This window comes from Takifugu rubripes, chromosome 21, assembly GCF_901000725.2.
Source record: "Takifugu rubripes chromosome 21, fTakRub1.2, whole genome shotgun sequence".
NCBI classification, from domain to species: Eukaryota; Metazoa; Chordata; class Actinopteri; order Tetraodontiformes; family Tetraodontidae; genus Takifugu; species Takifugu rubripes.
In genome coordinates, this window is record NC_042305.1 from 17,632,323 (window position 1) to 17,656,665 (window position 24,343).

General features: G+C 44.8%; 3 protein-coding genes across 3 annotated transcripts; 2 read left to right on the forward strand and 1 right to left on the reverse strand.

Annotated features, from left to right (window-relative positions):
* The first annotated feature begins 285 nt into the window (after nucleotides 1-285).
* Nucleotides 286-21,909, forward strand: iqgap2 (IQ motif containing GTPase activating protein 2). The gene is made up of 38 exons (XM_011615859.2): nucleotides 286-607; nucleotides 2,650-2,749; nucleotides 5,749-5,905; nucleotides 5,999-6,076; nucleotides 6,980-7,056; nucleotides 9,017-9,084; nucleotides 9,286-9,399; nucleotides 9,486-9,664; nucleotides 10,117-10,204; nucleotides 10,553-10,716; nucleotides 10,940-11,027; nucleotides 11,192-11,355; nucleotides 11,635-11,795; nucleotides 11,874-11,998; nucleotides 12,078-12,241; nucleotides 14,707-14,797; nucleotides 14,972-15,139; nucleotides 15,230-15,372; nucleotides 15,482-15,652; nucleotides 15,763-15,846; nucleotides 15,933-16,004; nucleotides 16,129-16,198; nucleotides 16,295-16,503; nucleotides 16,622-16,771; nucleotides 16,877-17,040; nucleotides 17,151-17,375; nucleotides 17,552-17,692; nucleotides 18,191-18,275; nucleotides 18,399-18,631; nucleotides 18,978-19,110; nucleotides 19,258-19,360; nucleotides 19,452-19,593; nucleotides 20,090-20,177; nucleotides 20,258-20,470; nucleotides 20,553-20,713; nucleotides 20,795-20,938; nucleotides 21,144-21,252; nucleotides 21,389-21,909. Exons 1-38 carry the CDS (start codon nucleotides 562-564, stop codon nucleotides 21,500-21,502), a joined length of 4,986 nt encoding a protein of 1,661 aa, XP_011614161.1. The 5' UTR covers nucleotides 286-561; the 3' UTR covers nucleotides 21,503-21,909.
* Nucleotides 12,392-14,225, reverse strand: f2rl2 (coagulation factor II (thrombin) receptor-like 2). Its single transcript, XM_011615858.2, has 2 exons — nucleotides 13,897-14,225; nucleotides 12,392-13,628 (listed from the first exon to the last, which is right to left on the reverse strand). The coding sequence occupies exons 1-2, from the start codon at nucleotides 13,961-13,963 to the stop codon at nucleotides 12,583-12,585; spliced, it is 1,113 nt and encodes a 370-aa protein (XP_011614160.2). The 5' UTR covers nucleotides 13,964-14,225; the 3' UTR covers nucleotides 12,392-12,582.
* A 135-nt stretch (nucleotides 21,910-22,044) lies between the features above and the next one.
* Nucleotides 22,045-24,263, forward strand: f2r (coagulation factor II (thrombin) receptor). The gene is made up of 2 exons (XM_003975131.3): nucleotides 22,045-22,206; nucleotides 22,656-24,263. Exons 1-2 carry the CDS (start codon nucleotides 22,137-22,139, stop codon nucleotides 23,825-23,827), a joined length of 1,242 nt encoding a protein of 413 aa, XP_003975180.2. The 5' UTR covers nucleotides 22,045-22,136; the 3' UTR covers nucleotides 23,828-24,263.
* Nucleotides 24,264-24,343: the final 80 nt, after the last annotated feature.

The following is a 24,343-nucleotide window of genomic DNA, read 5'->3' on the forward strand; positions in this document are numbered from 1 at the left end:
TCACTGTTAAAGTAAAGGTTTCTACAAAAAAAAAAACGTGAACAAGGTGCCATTTATACAGACTTAAAAACATAGTTTTGAATGAGGGCATTATTAGCTTTATTAGCACCATCATTTGTAAACGTGTCGTTGTTATACATATTAACAAAAAGAGAAATATAAGGTTCAACAGAGAGGAATCTCCCCGTGGAAACAGACAGAACGGACAGACGCGTCTCCGGGTGGTGGACGTCTCCCGAGCCACCAGTAGGGGGCGCAGATGTGCGCGCACACTTGCGGGAGTAGCGGGACTCGACGCAGCAGCCAAGTCAATGAAGGGCGCAGCGCGGCGCGGCGCAGCGTGGCGAGGCTCTGCTCCAACTGGCATTTCGCGCTTTCATCAACGATTTCGGGACGAATATCCTCACTTTCCACCGTCTACCCCGCCCCCAGGTAGCCACTGCCATAGTTTAGTTCGTAGTTTCTTTCCGGTGCGGCGGAGTACCGCTGCTGTTGCCTTAGCTCGCAGTTTAAAGTTATTTCCAGGACGGACGAGCTGACAAGTAGAGGAAACGACGCAAGATGTACCATGAAGAGACCGCAACTTTCCAAAAGCCCCGCTATGGAAGTAAGTACGCGTCCTCGGAGGGTTGCTGTGCTTTGTAAAGTTAAAAGCAGAAGAGTAAAGCTAATGTGAAATGTTAGTGCAGGTTTTGATGAGCAGCAGGTGGTTCAGCAGCTGCACCTGGTTGCTGGTTACAGTAGGTGTGTCAGTACAGCTTAACTGGTTTTGCTTGGTAGAGACCAGTCTCAGTTATTAATTCAACAACCCACATCCTGCTACACATTCAGCAGTATCCTCCTTTGCATTTGTGAAACACGAATAGGTGATTTAGTTTTATTAAATTGTGTTTCCAGCTGTCCTGAATTGTGATAGTTTTCTGCTTGCTGAATTTTGCCCCCCCAGGGCTGTCTGGCTGCAGAGCATGAGGCTTTTTCCCTCAGGTTAATCATTCACTCTTTATTTTGCTGCTCTTGAGAAATCTCTCACTGACTCCATGATTATATCAGGGTGGTAAGTAGGTTAACAGATCTTAAAACAACACAGCGGAAGACTGCATCATTTTCACCAAGTTTATTCTTTTGTCACCCGTCGGTTCTGGGCAAAGTTCAGCCGGCTTGGGAGATAATGCAGATCAATGTGGCCTTTCAGTACAGTTGTTTACCCCCCCACCCCCATTTGGCCTAGTGAGCTGGAATTAGGTGTTTCTGTGGACTGGCAGCATCTCTCTGCTGTAGAACCCAGTAATAATCTCACCCCTCAACTGGACCGTGTTTGGAGGCACCAGCACCGCAGCATGATGCGCAGCCAGGTCCTGAGACGTTGGGAAACAACCACCCGGGGAGTTAACGGTAACAAATATAAAAGGGCCCGTCCAGGAAGTGAGTCAGTAGAAGTTGTTTTGAATGGGTGCTCAGCACATGCGCTTTCTGCACACTGCGTGCATTTATTCAAGCATTTACTGAGGCGTGGCAAACAACGGCCATCACTTTAAATAGTCTTTAATTCCATTGCCCTCCAAATATTAGTGCCTCCATAACGGTCCATGTGGCCAAACATTCGAAACTTTCTCAGATGGCCTATTTAGACGGGTGAGAGCCTCTGCGGTGTGAGTTTATGCTCACACATGCAGTAAAGTCCTCTCTCAACGGCCGCCGTATGATATGATAAGATAAACTTTATTGTCCTGAAATAAACTGCTGCCAAACTGCTGCGCTAAAACGACATGTTTGGAGGATACCTCGCAGCTATAAATAGGAACAGTTACAGCAGGAGGATGCAGCTTTTTACATTTCTTTCATTAGAGAAGCATTTTTTTTCAACACCACACGTATCGGTGCCCCCCCCCCCCCCCCCCCCCCCCCCCCCCCCCCACTGAGAGTAAATATTGAACAGAACTGCACCTGCTCTCTAAACACCAGACAGATCATAATGTTGCAACTGTACGGGAGACTTGAAAAGAGTTCAGATACCTGTGAGACACATCAACGCTGCATATTAATAGACAGAGCATGAGGGTGCACTCTCCCACCTCCGACCTGGGGAGGTCCTGCCCCCCACCCACCCATAGCATGAGAATGTTTCTTCACTGGGCCAGAAATAAAGAGATTTGATTGGATTATGGCAGAGGAAGGAGCGGCGGTGGGAGGGGACGTGGTTAAGCTGCAGGTAAAGGTCAACTCTCAGCAGGAGTCGTCCATCATCCTGGTAACCCGGCCAACCACACGAGCTCAGGGAGTGTGGGATGCTCTAAATTCCTCATATTGCTCAAAATAAATGCCATTTCAGGACTAACTATTTCATTTAGAAACCTATTATTACCTCCGCCACGGAAGGTACTTGTTGCTTGTGCAGTTACCTTTGGAGGTTGTTCTGTCTCATGCCTGCTTGGTGGAGGTTCTTTTAGAGTTGATGAGATTCTTCACATTCCACAACGATGGTACATACGGTGAACAAAAGCCTTGACCTGGTCACGGTGCAACCACAGATTCCTGTTTTTTATATCACGACACGGATTAAAGACAAGTCATCTCCAACCCAAAGGATGTGTGATTAAGATAAAGAAGAATGAAGTGTGCTTCATTTTTAAAGAGCCATTTTCTTTGCAGCCATTCAGGATGACGAGCGTCTTTCGGCAGAGGAGATGGACGAGAGGAGGAGACAGAACATCGCCTACGAGTACCTCTGTCACCTGGAAGAGGCCAAACAGTAAGAACAGTGGAAGCGCGCTGAAGGATGGATGAGAGAATGAAGGGAAAGTGCTCAAAGATAAGAAGAGCTTAGTGGGCCACGCTGATTAAATCCAACCGCCCTGTTTGTGTTGTTTTGACACAGCTCAGAGTTTGTGGACATGTGGACAGATAATTATGTTATGCTCTGATTATAGACCATTTTAAAGTGGTTATGTACACTTGATGGGTTGCATAATATATTCTGTATTAGCAGAAGGTTTACGCGGCACTGTCAGAATTCAGAAAAAAGGAAAACGTCCTGTCTTCTTCACAAGGACGGTAACAGGAAGTGTAATCACGCTTCATGACGCACACCTTGTGACCACCCCACCCACTCGCCGCAACGCGTATCTGTCAGTGATTGATCTCCAGTCACCTGGATCGGGCCGAGCCGCAGCGGCCCTGCGGAGCCTCCCCATCCTCAGGTTTTTGTTCACGACAGCTGAACTTGCAGTTTGACTTGCAAACCTCAAGTTTGACTTGCAGATTGTCCAAACCACATTATCGCCGTATGTCCCAAGATAAAAAGGCTGAACATGAACAGGTTTTACATCATTTATCGTAGTAATGACTCCAAGTCAGATATTTGCACTTGCTTGTGCTTCCAAAAAGTCATTAAAACGAATGTGACCTGAACTTGCACATGCTCAACCTGCACGCACTTTCACTTGCTAACTTCCTGTTTTGCACTCTTGGTTTGTTGATTTTCAGCGCTACTGTGAATTGTGGAATAAGACCTCTATTCTGGGAGACGTGTCAGGTTGGTTTAGGATTTAGTCCGACAGCTAATGAGGCTGTCCACCGCGGGGATTAAGCTCTGTTCTCCTGGGTCAGGTGTCAGCAGTTACTGGAACATGGAAATGATGGAGGCACAACAGCGAGTATTTATCCTCACCACCACGTGATCGTGTCAGTGGAAATGTCCAACCTTTATTTAAAAAGTCACCTTATTCTTTTGTGTGATATTCGTGACATTTTAGATTTTCATGATTTACTGGGGGAAGGGGGGGAGTGGTTATTGAGGTTTTGCTGGTATCTTGAGTAAACTTTGGTTTCGTGGTGCCATGGCAACTCGGCTGTATTTTTTATAAACCAACTGAACAGCTAAACATGGCTTTTAAAAGAAAAAAAAAGTCAAAATATGATGAAGGGATCATAAATTTGACAGAGAGCTTGAAATCTGAAAAATTCTGCAGATATTTTCAGGGGTTGGCATTAGTATGTTAAGGAAAAGCTGGGGAGGCTGTTATTTTTGGACCGGATTATGTGTTTAACCTCTTAGAACTGGTGTAATATTGTAGTTTGCTCTGCTCCACCACATGGTTTGCAGCCTATCGGCATGTTTGCAGATGCAGCAATGCTAAAAAAGTAGCTTTTACCTGATGACACCCATGAACTGGTTTCATGCTTCAGGCCTGTTGTTCATCCGGAATTGTGCAAATTATTAAGATGTAAACTTCAAGACTTTTTTTTAATAAGAAGCCAACATTTAATTGTGCTGCAATGTTCTCCTGGCAGACATTCAACCACACCAGTGGCAAACGTATGACCAGCACGACTGCACAAGAGGCCAGCCTGTGTATAAAGGAAGAAAGTATTTTGGCCTGGAGCATATTCTCTTGTTGAATCAAGACAGATTCACATCCAGAAAGCTGTGCTCGCTGTTGCCTGCCTGTTCAGAGATTAGACAAAGACAGGAAGACCCGCTTTGGGGGGGTTGTAAACAGAAATGCGGGGCTCTCCTGCTTCGGTTGGTCCAACATTGTTTCAAGTGGAGGAAGTGAAGTTGCAACATGTCAGCCATGCAGGATGCCGCTTGGAGGGCGATCCCACCAAAGGAGACGTCGTAATTCTCACTTGTATAGTGCACGACGACTTTGTGGATATGAAACCCTTGCGTTTCCCAGATTTGGCTCCTGACCACAGGTTTCATGATGAAATACGCCCTTTCAAATATATATGAAACGTGTAGCTGACACCTTGCGACGGTTGTGGTTTGAGAGTTTTACTGTCTGGTCGATCACATTTGAGGAGATTTGAATCAGCCAAGAGCCAATCAGGATGGACGACACACCCGGCCGTTCATTTTTCAACAACCTCTGTAGAACCACACAAAAAAAAGATATTTTTGGTCCCTCTGAGTTTGTTTAAGGATCCTGTTAGTTGTATTTACACACACGCTGGTGTGTTGACAGTGTGTGACTTGGCATGGTGAGATGATCCCTAATGTGCTGACACATATTTTGGCAGAGTGGATCCTTTGAGCACCCCCACAGCTTTAATTAACACAAACACGGCCTGTGCACGAGCATCGGGGACCGTGTAAGCCGAAGGACGGAGCTGCTGATGCACCACAAATGAAGCGTCTCTTGTTAATGTTATTGCTGCGAAGGATAAATTCAGTTGTGCGACGACGAGTCCAAAGAAGTGCGATTGGTGTGGTGCCATGATAATAAATATGGCCTTAGTTCCAGCCAGTAAAGATTCCACAGAATCCTGATGGCCTTGCTGAGTCACTATGATAAATCATTGACCAGACCTTGACTACAGTTAGAAATAGTTGCTTGTTACCAACAGATTATTACTAGTTCTAGAATGGAAAAGTGAGAAGGAAATGGGTGAAGTTTGCGCCTCAGTGATGTGATCAAGTTAAACGTGAGATAATCCATCCTTTCTTTTCTTACTGTCGAGTGTCAAAGCTTCAGTGTCGGAGCCGCGGATGTGCACTGCCTCCCTCGTAAAGAATGCCGGGTTCAGCTCATGTGGGTGCAGCCTGTAACAATGCCCGGTTCTCACTGGGTTATTATAACGGGTTTCACTTAATTTAATCTATTTAAGCCATAGTTTTACGCCATCTTCACCTCAGCAAATGCCGGTATTGTTACTTTCAGTTAGTAATTTCCAAAGGATTAGCAGTGTTTTCTTAGGTGGGTGAGATAGGTGCCTTGGCTGAGCTGTGTTTTTATGTCCTCCCAGGTGGATGGAAGCCTGCCTGGAGGAGGAACTGCCTCCGACCACCGAACTGGAGGAGGGTCTGAGGAATGGCGTCTACCTTGGCAAACTTGCCACCTTCTTCGCCCCAAAAATGGTGTCTGAGAAAAGAATCTACGATAGAGATCAGTCCCGATATAAGGTGTGTGTGTGTGTGCGTGTGCGTGTGTGTTGGCTTATGTGTTCCACACACACAATCAGTAATGTCATATTTTATTCTTGTTTTTACCTCCAGAGCAGCGGGCTGCACTTCAGACACACGGACAACACGGTTCAGTGGCTCAGGGCCATGGAGTCGGTGGGTCTCCCAAAGGTAGGAGGACTTGGTGACGCATCTTCTCTCCTTTACTGACCCGTACAGATGCTCGGTACACGCGCGTCATTTAACTCCAGACGTCTTCAGGAAAGGCTAACTAAAATATACATAAGCCAATAAGATTTTATCTAAGTGGAAGAAAGAAGAAAGAAAACTGAAGAGGCCATTGATGAGTGATTCATTCCTATGACCCACAACCTCAAGGCAAAGAAGAAAATACCACAAGTTATTTTAAAACGGATGACAGCATCACATCATGGGGGCAGTCATGTGATAAATGCTTAAAAAAATGTTTTGAGGGATTTATCCTCCCAAAACCTTCAATCCTTGGATGAGCTGTTTCAGTAAATGGTCAAACATCTAAATGCTGTAGAATAGACAGAATAAATGGGATATGATGACTCTGCTGGTCCATAGATTCATGCATAATTAATATTAGGAGTGAGTGCGAGCAGCAGCAAATGTCGCGAATCTCCTCACATCACTGAAGGCTTGACTGAAGTGCATCGTGGAAAATATTGGGAGCCACAGACTAATAGTTGACCTGATAAGCAGACTGAAGTGAACCAGAGGTCACTCCAGAGGTCACTCCAGAGGTCACTCCAGAGGTCACTCGGGTACAGACGGTGAAGCTGAAGGAGCAGAGCAGCACCGTGACCACCTGTAGACTCATCAGGCACTGCTCAATCAGTGGCGCTGTGACACTCTGTAACCCCCCCCGTGAAGTTTGTGACCGATGAGAATGATTTCTGACTCAAAGTAATCCCCAAGTTGTCATTAATCACACTGCATTGCGAAACATAACATCAAGTAGGCGGATTTAATGTCATGACTGATTACCACTGCATAAACTGTGGGTGATTAATTGCGACTCGCCCGTTGTTTGTGTTCTTATTTCAGATATTCTACCCTGAAACAACAGACGTGTATGATCGTAAAAACATGCCCAAGGTTGTGTACTGCATACACGCTCTGAGGTAAGGCTTGAGAAGAAGTTTTTATTAGATCTTTGTCCTCAAAAAGGTCTGGCACTTCTGAAAATACCACGAATAAAGGGTGATTATGTCAGAGAAAGCAGCCAGAAACCCTCAGTGTTTTTAGCAAAGATGAAGTAAAAGATGGGCCCGTTGAGGTTATAACAGACCCAGAGCTGTATTTACTCTACAGCTGTTTTCATTAGGGGTGGGGGCAAATGTGTATTTATCCAATTCACCTCATCCAGATTAATGGAGGAGATGGAACAATAAATAGAGCCCAAGTCTACCGACAGTGTTGGTTGGGATGAGCTGACACGTCTGATGCATACATGTTGATCAGTTAGTCACGCTGAGTTAGTCACCTGTTAACTAGTAAATAGCTTTCATGATTAGTTGTAGAGGAAAAACAGACCAGCAACTGGTCTGTTTTCCCACCACAGTTTTGAACTAGTTCAGTGTTTTGCCTAAACACATTTAAGAGAGGTGATGTCATTCTGAACTGGATCAGGCCCCCAGAAATTGTGACGAGCTTTAACTGAAAACACACACTTACACGCTTACTGACACACACTATTCTCTGCCTAATTCGGAGTCATTTCCTCCTGGGGGGGGTGGGGGGGGGGTGTCACTGTCCTATATCAAAGCCTTTGACCAAACACAGCTGTATAAATGTACGGGTTTGTTTTATCTAAAACTCTCAAAAGTGTTCAGCATAACTATCGATGTGACTTAGATTGTGGATTTGAAAATAATTGAGGAAACAAGAACTGGAAAATGCTATTTTTACTTGGGGGGGAAAAGAGGAAGAATACTTTTTATGATTTGTCTTATTTCAAGATTAAATAATGCAATCTGTTCCTGCAGCTGGGCGTTGGTGAATATAATCCCTATTTTCTCTGTAAATACACCAAAGAAGCTTTTCAAAGGCATTGAAGAAGTGAGCACACGTTCTGATGTGTTTAGAATCAGACTCAACCAGATAAACAGATTTTGAGTGTAGATAAGTGAGCCGCTTGTTTTTTCTGTTGTGGTGTTCTGGTCAGTCCCAGAGAGAATTGGTTTCCTTCCCTCCTCATGCACACACGTGTTCTTCCTTCCTGCAAGTCCAGCTGAAGTCCCCAAAGGACCCCCTTAATTCTCCGTACTTCCCTGAGCACAAACACACGTCGATATTAAGGCGAGGAAGTTGAGCATCAACTCGGGAACATTAGACGTGACGCTAAAGAAGAGAAGAGAATGTCATTTACAAACAAGGACATTTTAAATGCTCTTCACGGGGGAAGAGATGGCTTAATTAGTCATCTAGACAAAGTTCAAAAAGCATGGGACTAAAGAATGAGGAGCCACAGTCTGGCGAAATTGTAGCTGGAAGCCAGTCAGCTGATGGTGTGTAACCGTTGCGGCCTGTAATCCACCGCCGTCATTAACCCGGTCAGCTGGTACTGTGCTTGTATCTTATTCAAATAAACTGCTTCCATGTTCAATCATTCGCTAAACTCTGCTTCGTGAGGAGTTTAGCTAGCAGTTTAAAGTCCATGGTGTCCCAAGGACGCAGGTATTTTCATGTTTACGCACATGAACCCCCCCAACAATACACACACGCACCCCCCGAACACAGCCAGACAAAAGGGCAAAACAATCGTCCGCCGCTGTTGCTCTATTCAAAGCTGACTTGCTTTTAATATCTATAATTCATGGCTACTTATCAGCTACCTGTGGGAAGATGAAAGTTTTATGAAGTTTCCAGCAGCTGGTCTGTCCTGAGCCCGGCTCGGGTTGGAACTGGGCTTCCCACTGGGTTTTGTTGTAATTTGAGCCAACACTACCCTCCAGAGGACATATCAAATATATTCACCTTGATTTAAATCTAAAATATCAGCTTCATGACCAGTAAATACTGACTTCCTTCAGACTTTCTGCTGCTTTATATTTACTGTAACAGTCAATGTGTTTATTTCAGCTTGTACTTGTATAAACTTGGGGTGGCGCCACAGATCCAGGACCTGCTGGGAAAAGTTGCATTCACAGGTAGTTCCCTCTTATAAATCGTACTTTATTCTACAGTATAACAGAGATACACAGAGATTAGTTGTGCGGCTATCGTATTTCAAGTCTCCTGAATTGGCTGAAGCAGCTGTACATAGAAACAGTTCTATTCAAGAAATATTTAAGGTTATTATACATGGTACCTTCTATAACCCAACCTGTTTGTTTTTTTTTTTTATCCAGAGGAAGAGATTAGTAACATGAGGAGCGAGCTGGAGAAGTACGGCATTCAGATGCCAGCTTTCAGTAAGATTGGAGGAATCCTGGCCAATGAGCTGTCGGTGGATGAAGCTGCCCGTGAGTCTTCTGACATTCAACTGCTTCTTGTTTTTGACCGAGGCTCGAAGGCCAAAATGACAGTGACCAGACGTGTTTGTTTTTAGTGCACGCTGCTGTGATCGCCATTAATGAGGCCATTGATAGAGGGCAGGCTCCCGCAACGATGGCAGCCCTGAATAATCCCAACGCAATGCTGAAGAACGCAAAGGAAGCCCTGGCAGAGGATTACCAGAACACACTGAGCCAGGCCAAGACTAGAAAGCTGAACCAGTCATCGAGGAAGGTGCGAAACCCAACAAACTGTGACCATCTCATTGTGTTTGTTAGCTTTTGCAGGCCAGATCAGTTATGCAGTGCTTCACCTGTTTGCTTGTTTTGTACGCCGACGGGAAACGGGACCTTTGTTCTGAATGGTTCTGACAGTTTGGAGTTTTCGCGCTGGCGTCTGAGCTACAGTAGATTACAGCACTGACTCACTCCACATGCACTGCCAGCACATTCCTCCAGCTGCACAGTCAGCTGTAATCCATTAAAAACAGACCCTCCACAGCATCCCACCTCCATCTTTCCCCCCACTTTTTTTTTTTTTTTTTAACAAATCCTATCAAACACTATAGAAATACGTTCTAAAGGCTGAAATTGGGCCTGTCAAATGTGCTACTTGGTAAAAACTGATCACATTTTCATCAGCAACACACGTATTGTGGCACCGATGTGATTTTCCTCATTAATCAGCGCCGCTCAAGTGAAACTGAAGAACGAGATGTTTATGAGGAGCTGCTGACACAGCAGGAGATCCAGGGCTGCCTTGACTTGATCAACAGTAAGGAATGATTTCATGAAGAAGTTGTTTTCTCTGTCATCTCTGCTTTTTCTTCCCCCTCCACTTGTTAGATAGAAAATCATCAACACAGATTTCTGTAAAGTTCATACGTACTTTAGAGTTCAGCTCTAAAATCTACTTGTTTCAGTCTGTGAGCTTTATTGACAACTAATACATTGATATAAAAATCATTAATTAGTTCATTTAGTTCCAACAGTTGCTACATTCTTTGGTAATATTTTATGCACTTGCACCTATTAGTAATTTAAATCCCTAACTCCCGTTTCCAACTCTTTAAAAGTGGACTTTGTGTTGAATTTCTCTCTGACTTGCTGTTATTGATTCTAGTCCAGGCAGCAGTGCAGCAGGTGAATCGGGCAGTGTCAGCTCAGGACCAGCCGGCCCTGCTGGCTGCTCTCAGGCTTGAAGCTCTGGCTCTGCTGGGTGTTCTGGACCCAAACTGTCACTGGTACATGGAGCATTTTACAACCTACTGCCAACATAAACTCAAGGTACCCTCCATCACACCTCACCGTTTGACTGGGTTTAAGATTTTAGTTCCCGTGTTGAAGGTAGAGTCATGAAACTGTAGTCAAGTGACTCGTGTCTGGACGAGAAACAACCACATTAGTGTGATTTTAAAATTATTTTAAATAAATGCAAACCATTTAGTTGAAGGCATCCCTGTATAAAAGAGGTCAACTGATCCTCTTATGTTTCCCTCTCGTGCTGCAGGATGGAGGAAGAGCCATGTTGGTGGACAAAGAAGAGATTCAGCGAGTCGTCAGCTCTTGTAATGACTTTGCTGAGGCAGAGAGACGAAGTACGCGTTGATTAGATAAATCAATGTTGGACATTTGCCACATTTTTCTTACATTTTCTAATGGGCTTGTTGTAACACTCAGAAATATAATATGCTCATTTAATATACTGACAGGTGTTATACTCCTGTGGTTCTAAGTTCTGTCTGTGATCATCTTTATCCAGAATTGGAGGCAGTCGCATCAATCAATAAAGCTATTCGTCTTGGCAACGCGGCTGAGACGGTGGAAGAGCTGATGAACCCTGAAGCACAGCTATCGATTGTCTACCAAACTGCTGCCAACCTCTATCAGAATGAGCTTTTCAGTTTGCAGCTACAGGGGGGGCAGGTAAGTTTGGGCGCCTGCTGAAGGTGGGCTGATAATGAGCGTTTAGACTGATCATTCAGCACTGGATTCACTTTTTACGATGTCTGCATGGGAGGCAACTCCCACTCAATGTCCGTCTTAGAGGAGCAACGTGGTTGCTCGTCCAATCTGGTTAAGAGCTTAACTATCACAGAAAAGCACCGCGTTAGAAAATGGAAACTAGAAATTAAATACAGCATCTGGTGAGGCTGTAATGCGACAGATGCTGTACTCACACATGGCTGCATGTGTGTGTGTTAGGCTGGCTTGAGCCACGAGGAACTGAGCGTAGCCGTGGAGATGCTGTCCGCTGTGGCGGTGCTAAATGAGGTGCTGGATACCAAGGACCCTCAGGCAGTGATTGAACAACTGGCCGACTCTCCTCTAGGCTTCACCAACATGGACCAAGATAATCTCAACAGGTATCACTGAAACAGATCTGCACAATCTGGAGGGAGTGAATGACCTCCACTTAAGTTTTGTGGGACTTTTCCCTTCAGGTATGCTGACACTCTTATCCAGCAACGAGGGGAGACGCTTGCAAAAGGTCAAGAATTTCTCACCTGGAACGACGTCCAGAAGTGCATCGACACTGTCAACGTTCAGGTCCACGAGGAGCACGAGCGTAAGTTACACGCTAAATGTATTTTATTTATTAGAAACCGAACATCTGAGGGATCGTCTCCTTTGTGTTCCGCCTTCAGGTATCATAGCTATAGCGGAGATCAACGAGGCGCTCAACTCGGCCGACCCTCAGCAGACGCTCGCAGCGCTTCTCCTCCCCACAGCCAAACTGATGGCGGTTAACCCCGGCACAGCCAAACATTACCACGATGTCCTTCAGTACACCAAACGACTCCTCTGCCAGGTACTGTGGCTTCTATTTTAGCTCAACGACACAGCTTTAAACTGTCACAGAAGGCATCGTTCAGTTAAAACCTTCAATGAACCTTCTACAGTCATGTCCGAAACAGAGCAAAGAGAATATCCTTTCCTTCACAAGAAGATGAGAACGCACTAAATTCAATGAATTTATTCAGAGCAACAGTTTTATTCTTTTAGTCTGCTTTTATGATGAAAATGATTTCCTACCCACAAATATTGCAGCCGTCTTTTAATCACCTTTTTGGGCTGTTTCCTGTCCTGTGTGCTTCCTCATTGGTCTAACAAGGAAATACCGTTTCCATGTGATCATACACAAAGCAAGAGTCACGTCATTACATCAGGCCGCTGAAGCTCTCCACGAGGGGAAATAAATTGCAGTTCAGCGGTTGTCTTTGATATAAGGATACAAAAGAAGGGGTCGAGGCAGCTATGGAAGCAGCAGAGACACACCGCTGCTCTGTAGTATCCGTACAGTCTGTCGTCCCCATTAGCAAACACGCAGATGTAGTGGGTGAGGTGCAAAATGCTGCTCGGTAAGAAACACACCACGAAGATGATAAAAGTCATCGTGCTGACCCTAATAAATGGTCTCCAGTCGCAATCGGATTGTCTTAATCGGCATACAACTGCCACGTGGGCGTAGATGCAAATGAGGAAGGGCACCACGAAGCCGAGACACACCAGTATCAGCCGATATGGCCACAACGCTGAATGAGAGCGTTCTTCAAAGGGAAGTACATCGTGACACGTGGTGATATTCAGCTGAGGAACCTGGTAGCTCTGCCTCACCAGGAGCTCCGGCACTGTAGCGGCCCCAAACAGAAGCCACACAGTCAAACACGTCCACGCCGTCACGGTCGTCTTAGCCAACCGCCGGTACAAAAAGGGTCTGACCACAGCCAGGTAGCGGCTCAGACTGATGCACGCGATAGACTGAGCCGAACAGTAAACATTTCCATAGAATAACGCCGTGAGAATCCGGCATGTAATTTCTCCAAATGTCCAGTTGTGTCCGTTAAAGTGGTAGTGAACGCGCAGTGGCAGAGAAAGCAGGAACAGAAGGTCGGAAAAGGCGAGGTTCAGGTAAAAACCTCCGGTGGAAAAGGACTTGACTCTGCGTCGGAGGAAAGCCAGAATGTAGGCGTTGGAGGGGACACCCAGCAACATGGCCAGGATGTACGCTGATGGTATGGCCCACGTGCTGAGGGCTCCTGTGGTGTAGGCTTTCACTGCCTCTTCTGAGTCCACAACAAGCCCGGGGAGTGAGCTGGGCTCCAGATGATTGGTCCAGTTAGGTTTGCTGCTGGTACCCTTATACGTTTTAGGGATCGCACCCTGTGACCCTTCGATTTTGGTGTCGGATCCTTTTCCTAAAAATAGGCAGAATAAAGATCTTATTTATTGTTACCAAGCAACCTAATATAACTGTTAATAACAGCAGTTTGGAGTGAAATTTAGAGTAAATTTAACTTAACTGCATTGAAATATTAAATGTAATGATCAGATATTATTTTTTGGTGCAGTAATCAGTTGTAATCTGGACATTTCTGTTATTTCAGTACATTTTGTAATTTTGCCATCTTTACATCAATCTTTCATTTTAAATATTAACACATTGAATTTGAACAACCCACTTACCATCAAGCTGCAGGGTTTGTGTTGCCATTAAAAAAAACAACAGTAGTCCTGCAACTGAATAAGCCATAATCCCAAAACGGTCAATATCCTTTCGTTTCTTAAAGGTGTCTTTTGCCTTCCCTCCTGTTCCTTGGCCTTCGTTTCAGTCAGCGTGGGACGTCTCTGTATATTTCACATTTTCCTGGAGCAAAACTGATAATGGTGTGAACCTCAGCCTGGTCTCCCACTCTTATGCAGTATTACGCTCATGCATGTGTGTGTCCCTGTGAGACCACTGCCTGTCCTGGTATGCAAGCTAAAGTCCCGACTTCCAGTTAGTATCTGCCCACTGAGTCACTGGATTGGGAAGAAACGGCTCAATGGATTTATTCACTACCTTATTTTTTGCTACACTTTTAGATATTATGTTGTTTTTAGATTAATTTCTTCTTTTTATTACACACGTTTAAATGGGATATAAATAACAAAGCTATATTTAGTCTGGTAGCTTTGTCCTAATGATCGTTTTCCTTCCTGCTGGCCGTGACTGCGTAGCTACACCCACCCAGCTGCGTAGATACACCCACCCAGCTGCGTAGCTACACCCACCCAGCCTCTACATTTGGCTGCAGAACAAATGAAGGTTGAATAAACATCCACTGCCACTGGATTTGTAATAATTGTGGGGTCACCCAGGTCGACGTATCTGTGTTGCATAGGGAACTGTGCAGTATTTAGCATTTCTGACATTTATGTCCTATTACGAAGGGTGGGACTGAACATTATTTCAGGTTTCACCTCTCAATATGATCATACTTTGCCTGATTGCAGAGCTCTGGAGATGAGTCTGCAGTCCTGTGGCTTGATCAGATTCAAGAGGCCATACACACAGCCAACCAAGATGAAGAAAAGGCTCTCGCATGTATGTAGCCGCAGGTTAAATTCACTCCCTCATGTCCTGACCATTTTGTTAGACTACAGGCACTTTACTATATGAAAGATTATTGATATTTACATTTAGTATAGTTTTTCATTATAGGTGTTGTTTCTGTGATTAAACATCTGCTTCTTTGACTTATATTTGTTCCTGTATTAGTCGCTGGAGCGATAGCAGACATTAACAGGAAGGTGGCCAAAGGGAACTCTAAGAACACACTGCAGGCTTTGCAGCTCCCCAGTGCTGGACTAAGAGCTGTGCACCCTGACTGTGCTGATACATACCAGACAAAGCTAGCAGAAAGTCAAGCAAATGATGCTAATAAAGGTAACTTGAATAACTGTTGGCATAGCAGAAGGCCCGTTCTTTCACACGTGTGCATTCGGTGTCATATTTATTCTCTCTGCTCTCCTCCAGGCAGCAGCGATAGTGTTTGGGTAAAACACTGTTTCAGTGATAGATATCTCTATTACTACAATCTGGAGACAGGCCAGGGTACATGGGAAGAGCCGGAGGGATTCCATCACAGAGGTGACCATCTCTGTAAAGAAGAAATCCAGGTTCTTTTCTGTTTCTTTGATCACTTTCATCTTTGACAAACAGCCCAGTGGTTTTAATTTTTAACGTTTCTCTCATCTCTGTGCGAAAACCATTGTTTTCTTCTCGTAGAATGTTGTCAGCTCCGTGACTGCAGAATATAACAGGGAGCAGTTGTGGCTAGCCAACGAATCCTTGGTGACGCAGCTGCAGGCCAGGATTAAAGGGTTCCTCGTCAGGAAAAGGCATAAACAGCGAATGGAATATCTACAACAACAAGAACCACATGTCATCAAACTGCAGGTGGGCTAATGTCTCCCAATCATGATGTTAAGTAGTTACGCAGTAGTAGTATACATGTAGTATACATGTCATGATAAAATGAATATGCATGTTTTATATTTGCCCAACAGGCTTGTTGGAAAGGATGCAAGCAGAGGAAACTGTACAAAAAACGAATGAATTTGCTCGAGAAAAATGTTGCTTCTGTTGTGAAGGTAATACGCTTCCCTCTGCTGGAATGATCATTTCTTTCTTTAAGATTCTCTTTCAGCTCTGACAAAAATATATTTGTTTTCCTCAGATTCAGTCGATGGTAAAAATGTGGAAAGCCAAACGCGAATACAACAAGAGGCTGCAGTTCTTCAAAGATCACGTGAGTAACAGAACTTCACTCAGGAACATTACTTGGACTTATATTACATCCTGTATTGTTTTTGACTGGCTGGACTGTGTGTGTGTGTGTGTGTGTGGGGGGGGGTGCGTGTGTGTACCTATAGGAAAAAGATATAGTAAAGATTCAGGCTTTTCTAAAAGCCAATAAAGCAAGAGATGACTACAGAACACTAAGTAAGTCAAAAATGTTTGTTTCCATTGACTCATTGTTAAAGTATAAAAAGGTGCATGTAAAGGCGAGCGCACGTTGATTTGATAATTGTGTCTTAGCCATGGCCAAGGATCCTCCTCTCTCTGTGGTGCGCAAGTTTGTTCACTTGTTGGAACAGAGTGCCTTGGACCTGCAGGAGGAGCAGGACTTTACGAGGCTCAGGGAGGAAGTGGTGACCAACATCCGCTCCAATCAGCAGATGGAGAAAGACTTGAACATGATGGACATAAAAATCGGTCTCCTGGTCAAGAACAGGATCACTCTGCAGGTGGGCGGCACTTTTGTTACCATGAAGTGAAAGGGGTGATGATTTCAGGGGCAAAGATCCCAACCCTGAACTGAGGCTTTGCTCATTTTCTGTCTCGTCTTCTTGTTTCTTTTTAAAGGACGTTGTGTCACACAACAAGAAAATGAACACCAAGAAAATGAAAAGTGAAATGGACCTGACGACTGGTGACAAACTGGGCATCAAGGGCCTAAGCAAAGGCAAAAGGAGAAAGCTAGAGGCCTACCAACATCTGTTTTACCTGTTGCAGGTGATTCATGAAATGTTCCATGTTTATTCCCGCTGCATCTTGAAAACATCGTAATGCCTCTAACATCTTAACGCTGCCCTCATTTCTCTCTTCACCCCCCTTCAGACAAACCCAAGCTACTTAGCCAAACTCATCTTTCAGATGCCCCAAAATAAGTCTACTAAGTTCATGGACACGGTGATCTTCACCTTGTACAACTATGCCTCTAACCAGAGAGAGGAATACCTGCTGCTCAAACTTTTCAAGACTGCTCTGGAGGAGGAAATCAAGTGAGAACTAAAGCCCCACTCAGAGCTTCCTACCAACCCGCACTTTGACTCATTTGTAGTTTGGAATTCTCTACGTATATTCAGTGTACAGTCTTGTCCATGTGTATCAGTTCTAAGGTGGATCAGATCCAGGACATAGTGACAGGAAACCCAACGGTCATCAAGATGGTGGTGAGCTTCAACAGAGGAGCACGTGGTCAAAACACCCTCAGGCAGCTGCTGGCACCGGTGGTCAAAGACATCATCGAGGACAAGAACTTAAACATAAACACTAACCCTGTGGATATATACAAAGCCTGGGTCAACCAGGTGGAGAGTGCCACCGGAGAGGCCAGGTAAGGGGGGAAGTAGTGTTCATTTACTGTCACATCTGAATATTAAAACCAGTTATCAAGGTCATAAATCATTAATGAGCCAGATGTGGCAAGAACGTCGCTTGTGTAGTTACAGCCACAAAATGCTCCATTATGTCAACTGACAACATTGCTCATAACTGAATCCTGTCCTGCAGCAAGCTGCCGTATGAGGTGACTCCCGAGCAGGCGATGTCACACGCAGAGGTGCGCAGCAGGTTGGAGGCCTCCAGTCTGGCCCTGCGGACTGCTACCGATAAGGTCTTGAACTCCATTGTGTCATCGCTGGATAATATTCCGTAAGTCTTCCCGGTCTCCATGTTGGTGCCTCAACGTGTCTGTCAGCATGAATTTGTTGACTGATTGGCCATTTCCATTTCTAGAAAATTAACCCATAATTATAGCTAGGAAGAATATGGTCACATGCTTTTTGCATGTCATTAACGTGTCATTCTGGTTAGTAGGGTTTTAGCTGGACAGTTATTACTATGACGCAAAATGTCTGGAAGACAAAAAAAAAAGAACCAAATTTTGTCATTGGGCTACAAATATCAAAATATTCATGGCGCCTGTATTTAAAAAAGTACCACGTAACATGTTGTAATCTTTAAAGCTTCCACTAGATGGTGCATTATACTCATAGAACTAATCTCCCAGCGGTCATTCCTGCCGCCGGGACCAGTGAGCCGAGTCCATCAGGTTCCCTGGTCCTAGCTGGCTCCGCGTGTTTTGTGGTATGTGATGGCATGTGGTTTTGTGTTTGATGTCCCATTACATGCTTTTTATTTTGCATGTAGTTATGGCATGAGATACATAGCAAAAGTTCTGAAGAACAGCCTCCATGAAAAGTTTCCAGACGCTTCAGAGGATGAGCTGATGAAGGTAGAACTTCCTGAATGTCCTGTACTGACAGTATATGCGAATGCTTGTGTCAGCGATGGCGCCGTTATAATTCTGCTGCACCACACAAAATCCAAATGATGAATTCTTGTCACCGTCTGACAGATTGTTGGAAACCTCCTGTACTACCGCTACATGAATCCAGCCATCGTGGCTCCTGACGGCTTCGACATCATTGAAATGTCGGCTGGAGGGCAGCTAGCATTAGACCAGCGTCGCAACCTGGGATCTGTGGCTAAGATGCTGCAGCACGCTGCTGCTAATAAGCTGTTTGAGGGCGAGAATGCACATATGACACCGATGAACATCTACATATCGCAGACATATGAGAAGTTTAGGTAAGTTCGGCCACACTTGAAGTCTATGATGTTTTTTTTTAATCTTTGGGAAAAATAAATAAAGTAAATTGTCTTTCATGGGACCTCATTATATGACAATATTGTGGTAAAGGAAGGGCTCTGGGTTGAGCTGGAAGCCCTGTGGCATTTATTAGCAATGAAAAAAACTAAAAGCTGCACCAGCATTTAGGAGATGTGTCAATATTACTAATATCAACTGAATCTAGCCGCCCCATTAATTACTGCAGTATTAATACTGCAGTAGTAACTGTAGTATTAAGGCAAATGTGGTGTTTCCCTTCAGAGGTCATCAACCTCTGACCGTGACTGATTCTTCCTCTTTCAGGGTGTTTTTCCAGTCAGCCTGTGATGTTCCTGAACTTGAGGAGAAGTTTAATATCGATGAATATTCAGACATGGTGACTCTCAGCAAGCCTGTCATCTATATTTCAATAGAGGAGATCATTAATACCCACTCGGTAAACCCCAACGCAAACATTCACGGCACATTTTAACTTTTTTTCTGTCTTTGTTTTTCAAGAACAAATGATGATTTTTGATGCATCAGAATAGTTTACAGTCACAAACTAGAGAATATCTGAGGCTTTAAACGTGTGCCTTTGCAGTTGCTTTTGGAACATCTGGATGCCATTTCACCTGACTCAAACGACTTGTTACATGAGCTGCTGCAGGATCTGGGAGACGTGCCCGATCGAGAGGCATTGCTTGGTACTGTCACAAAATGCACCTGTTTTATAATAAAGGAAAAAAAAATTGACTGTAATGTATTTAACAAAATGGCCCCACTTCTTTATCTCAGGTGAAGGAGCGGTAGACCCCAGTGATCCCAACAGAGAGAACACGCTGAGCCACCTGGCCAAGACGGAGGTCTCCCTCACCTTAACCAGCAAGTTTGAGCTACTAGAAGGGGATGACAAGGACTTTAAGACTCTGATGACCAAGTTAGTATCGTCCTGTAACACCCTTCATATGCTGAACCTGTCTGCTGAGACTCTCTGAGTCAGTGTGAGCACAAAAGTCCCTAAAATAACTACTAAAGTCTTCAAAAGTGTAGAAGTGTGAAGGCTTTGGTGTTGACGCTGTTTTCGGGCACTATCACTCAGTTGCTTGTTTGTCTTGCCTTTTGTGCCACTTTGTCATTTCCTGTCCTGGAAGTGAGAAGTTGGTGACTGGGGTTATCTTGGGCACGAGCCTGCATCCGTGCAGATAATTCCTTCACCAGAAATGTTCCCTTTTTTGTAACTTTCGGGAGTTATATGAACAGAAACACAAATGTGTGCGCAGGATGAATCAAACCTGTAGAAAATAGGTGTAAGAATTAACACTGCACATCATTTTGTAGAACCCAGGTTTGGATCCTTTTTTTAAGATTAAATCCTAATGAATTTTAAATGAATTTTAAATGAAACTAAATGAAACGATGATTGTGTTTTTCAGGACAAAAAAGCTCATCGTCGATGTGATTCGCATTCAGGTTGGAGAAAACCTGCCTGAAATTCTTGAAACCCCGTCGACGGCCCCTCAGGTGTTTACTTGAGCTTTTCTTTGTGCCAGCTGTACTGAAATATTAGCTTGTTTCAACATTATTTGTTAACTTGGCTGAAGGAGCTGGAACACAAAAAGATCGTGGAGCGACGGGCAGTCCAGGACGCTCAGACACCAGAAGGACTGAAGAGCAGCGCTGCTGTTCTTGAGGACAGCCAGCTACCTCTCGAGCAGAAGAAGAGGAAGATCCTCCGAAATCTTCGGAATCTGGAACAGGCTGGACTTTGCACCGACGCTAACAAATACCAAGACATCATCAACGAGATATCGAAGGTAAACGTTAATTCACAAAGAAAGAGATGCGAACTCCAGTGATTGGTCTTCCAGATCTGTAAAGTAAACCTGTAATTGTCAGGACATCCGTTACCAAAGACGTTATAGACAGAGAAGGAAGGCTGAGCTCGTGAAGCTTCAGCAGACGCTGACGGCCCTCAACTCCAAAACAGCCTTCTATCAGGACCAGATGAACTATTATGACACGTACATAAAGACCTGCCTGGACAACCTCAATCGAAAGTGAGTTCAACCCATATTTGATGCTCATGGCTTGATTATGAAAGTGCTGATATTCACGTTACATGTGCCGTATGTGTTTAGAAATTCCCGCCGATCGATAAAACTGGACAATAAAGGAGAAGAAAAGGGCAGCAAGAAGTGGAAACCACAGTCTTTGAAGTACACGGCTGCCAGGTTGCATGAAAAAGGAGTGGTCCTGGAGATAGAAGGACTCCAGACAAACCAGTGAGTTATCCACAAACGTGTGGTTGCCTGTAGTGATTCACCTGTGCGCCGAGTTTTCTCCACATCACATCATCTTTGTTGAAAAAATTGTGGCAACATTTTCAAAATGAATATTTCTTAAACGGACTAATACTATTGGGAAAGGAAAATGACCAATTATTTGCTTTTACCAGTAGTAACTGAGTCCTTAAATGTGTCGTCACAGGTTCAAAAACGTCATGTTTGACATTTCACCCACTGAGGAAGTTGGGGATTTCGAGGTGAAGGCCAAATTTATGGGCGTCGAGATGGAAAAAGTGCAGCTTCATTTCCAGGTAAATACATTTCTCATCAGTTGAATATGAAGGTGTTGAAACGATTCCTCTGGGATTTTCCATTTCAAGTAAAAAGCAAAATGAATCAGAGGAAGTTAGTCCGTAGTTAATCCAATTTCTTCCTTTTTGTGTCCAGGACCTCCTACAGCTGCAGTACGAAGGTGTGGCCGTCATGAAGATGTTTGACAAAGCCAAAGTCAACGTCAATTTACTCATCTTCCTCTTGAATAAAAAGTTCTATGGAAAATGAGGCAGATGGGAGAAATCCCGTGGAGAGGAAGGTGTCAACAGGCCGTGCCTTCCCTTTCCGGCAGGACAGTTTTGCTTCTTGTAACAATGGTGTAATGAATCAGAACAAAATGAAACGCTGTCATCCAAATCTCGCCGTTCTGGAGTTCCCATGGTGATTGTAAATGTATTTTTAAAAATTCAGCAATAATATATATTGTCATTTTGTTTGTAAGTGATACCAGGAAACTGTTGTATGTTAAACCAAAGAAAAACTGCAAGGATCCAGACAAGCAAACCTGCCCGCCTGCGTTACCGGTGCCTTTTAATCAATGTGTGTGTGTGTGTGTGTGTGTTCTGTCAGCGTGGACGTGGTTTATAGCATAATGTTTTTCCTAATGTGTGAAATAAATCACAGGTCTAACGTTGTTTGTTTGTTGTCATCTGCCTTCGTGGTATTTTTACTGAGCTGCGGATTCAGGTAACGGTTTGGTTCGTCAGTAGGGGGGAGGAGAGGTTCTCTGGGGCGGAGCCTCCACTGCGACTCGAATCATAAGTTTGAGGAAGGGGGACAAACACATCAGTGTCTCTGCTGGCTAATTGATCATTTCAGCTCTCCGCACCCCGACGAGCGTTGTGAAGGACACCGTAGAGTCATGATTCTCCCATCACTGGTGGCGTTGGTGCTGTTTCCTCTCCACAGCTCTGCGCTCATCCCCTCAAATGGTAAGACGACCTTGCTGACTTTGACAGAGCAAACCATCGTTTGTGCTCTTGGCGTTAATGTCGAGTGGCTAAACACTTTAATGACCATGCACCTGCATGCAGGACCACACCTGTAATACTGTAGAATTTATTCCATCAGTTTTAGTTGCAGGTTTGAAGTTGAAGTCTGGTACTTTAATCAGATTTATTGTACTTGTAGACAAAAGTGGATGAAAACAGATGTGCTAAGTCAGTATTAATGCATCCTTCTACCAAGAAGTATGTAATGAAGCATTTTATGAATGTGTGAATTAAAGTGAATATGCAATAAAAGCTGCAGATCATCATATGAACATCTACACTATTTAAAAAAAAAAAAAAGATCTGCTGGTTCAAGCCTTACAATGGTTTTTGGATTTTCTGTAGACTTCCCAGGGCCGGATGTCATCTTTCAGTTTGTGTATTTACAGGGTCGGTGCTCCACCCGCGAACGTTCTCCAGCCACTATGTGATGGTCACTGATGAGCCTATAGACTATATTGACCTGTTTGACCTGGACAGTTTGAACAATGATGGAGACACAGGTTCAGGGTTGGAGGTGGAGCCGGTGAGCAAACCTGGAGTCCACGGGGCCGGCGTTCCTTCTCGGAAACGCCATTTTGTCTCAAAGGAGACTGAAGCTTTCCTCCAGGGTCGCCTGCTGACCAGATTTGTCCCGACTGTTTATACCCTGGTCTTCATCCTCAGCCTGCCTCTGAACCTTACAGCCACGCTATTGTTCGGCTGTCGCATTCGTCCCAGGAAACCCGCCGTCATTTACATGTTAAACTTGGCCTGCGCAGACCTCCTGTTCAGCCTCCTCCTTCCTTTCAAGATCTTCTACAATTTCAATGGCAACAACTGGATCTTTGGCTCCTTCCTGTGCAGAGTTGTCACAGCAGCCTTCTATTGCAACATGTACTGTTCCGTCCTGCTCATCATGTGTATCAGCATAGACCGTTTCCTGGCTGTGGTTTACCCCATTAGGTCGCTGACGTGGCGCAGCCCGCAGACGGCCTGGGCTGTCTGCGTCGCCATGTGGCTGCTGGCCCTGTTCGGAGTCTTGCCTCTCCTGATCACCGAGCAGACGCTGTATTTGTCGGACCTGAACATCACCACCTGCCACGACGTGCAGGATCAAGAAATCCTGCAAGTTCTCCACGTTTACTTTTTCCCCATCTACTCAACTGTCTTCTTCTTCATCCCTCTTGTCTTCACTGTGGTCTTCTATGTGCGCATCATCCAGGCTCTGGCCGCCACCAACGTGGACACCCGCTCCAAAAAGAGCCGAGCTATAATTATGACGGCGCTGGTGCTGGTGGTGTTTGTGGTCTGCTTCACCCCCACCAATGTCATCCTCATGATCCACTACATTCAGCTGGACCAAGATTCCACTGACAGTTCCTACCAGGCGTACCTGCTCTCCCTGTGTCTTGGAACCGTCAGCTGCTGCCTGGACCCGCTGGTCTATTACTTTGGTTCATCTCAGTGCCAGAGGCAGGTGCTGGCGCTGCTCAGGTGTCGGGGGCTGGTGCGAACAAAGAGCGGCGATGGTACAAGAACCAGCAGGTGGACAGAAAGCACCAGGTCGAGTCAGATATAGAGGGATGACTGAAGCACACGGACATCCAGAGTCCTCCGAGGGACTCGGTGCCTGACTGGTAATGAGCGCTGACCCGCTGTAGCAGAAATGGGCTCGTCTCCTCACGTTTCTGTTTAGGCTCCTGTTCACTTCAAGAACCACAGTGATGGAAGAGTCACCAAGCACTGAGTGTAAATCGAAGAACATTTTAATCCGGAAATCACTGCTGGTTTACAATGTGGTATATAAGCTGTTATTAGGGAGTAAATACTGTGTAACATAATGGACATGTTAGCATTCATTAGTCAAATCATAACTGTTGATATTTGTGAACAAAGGCAACAGGTTGTGACATAAACCCTCCTCTGCTGCTCACTCTGCGCTGGCTTTGCTGTCAGGGCACAGCTCTGGAAAGATGAAAACAAAGAGAAACCGGAATAAAGCAACTGGAAAGCCCCGCATCGAGTTCCTGCACATTAAACTCCCCCCTGTCCCATATTGAATGATGGAACCGCTGTACGACACCTCCACCCTGTG

Excerpts from the sequence above, each read along its gene's own strand:
- iqgap2 (XM_011615859.2), top strand. The coding sequence starts at position 562 with ATGTACCATGAAGAGACCGCAACTTTCCAAAAGCCCCGCTATGGAA. Across the intron at positions 11,356-11,634 it reads TGCAGCTACAGGGGGGGCAG|GCTGGCTTGAGCCACGAGGA; the intron begins GTAAGTTTGGGC and ends TGTGTGTGTTAG. Across the intron at positions 17,693-18,190 it reads TCATCGCTGGATAATATTCC|TTATGGCATGAGATACATAG; the intron begins GTAAGTCTTCCC and ends TTTTGCATGTAG.
- f2rl2 (XM_011615858.2), bottom strand. The coding sequence starts at position 13,963 with ATGGCTTATTCAGTTGCAGGACTACTGTTGTTTTTTTTAATGGCAACA. Across the intron at positions 13,629-13,896 it reads ACAAACCCTGCAGCTTGATG|GAAAAGGATCCGACACCAAA; the intron begins GTAAGTGGGTTG and ends GCCTATTTTTAG.
- f2r (XM_003975131.3), top strand. The coding sequence starts at position 22,137 with ATGATTCTCCCATCACTGGTGGCGTTGGTGCTGTTTCCTCTCCACAGC. Across the intron at positions 22,207-22,655 it reads TGCGCTCATCCCCTCAAATG|GGTCGGTGCTCCACCCGCGA; the intron begins GTAAGACGACCT and ends GTGTATTTACAG.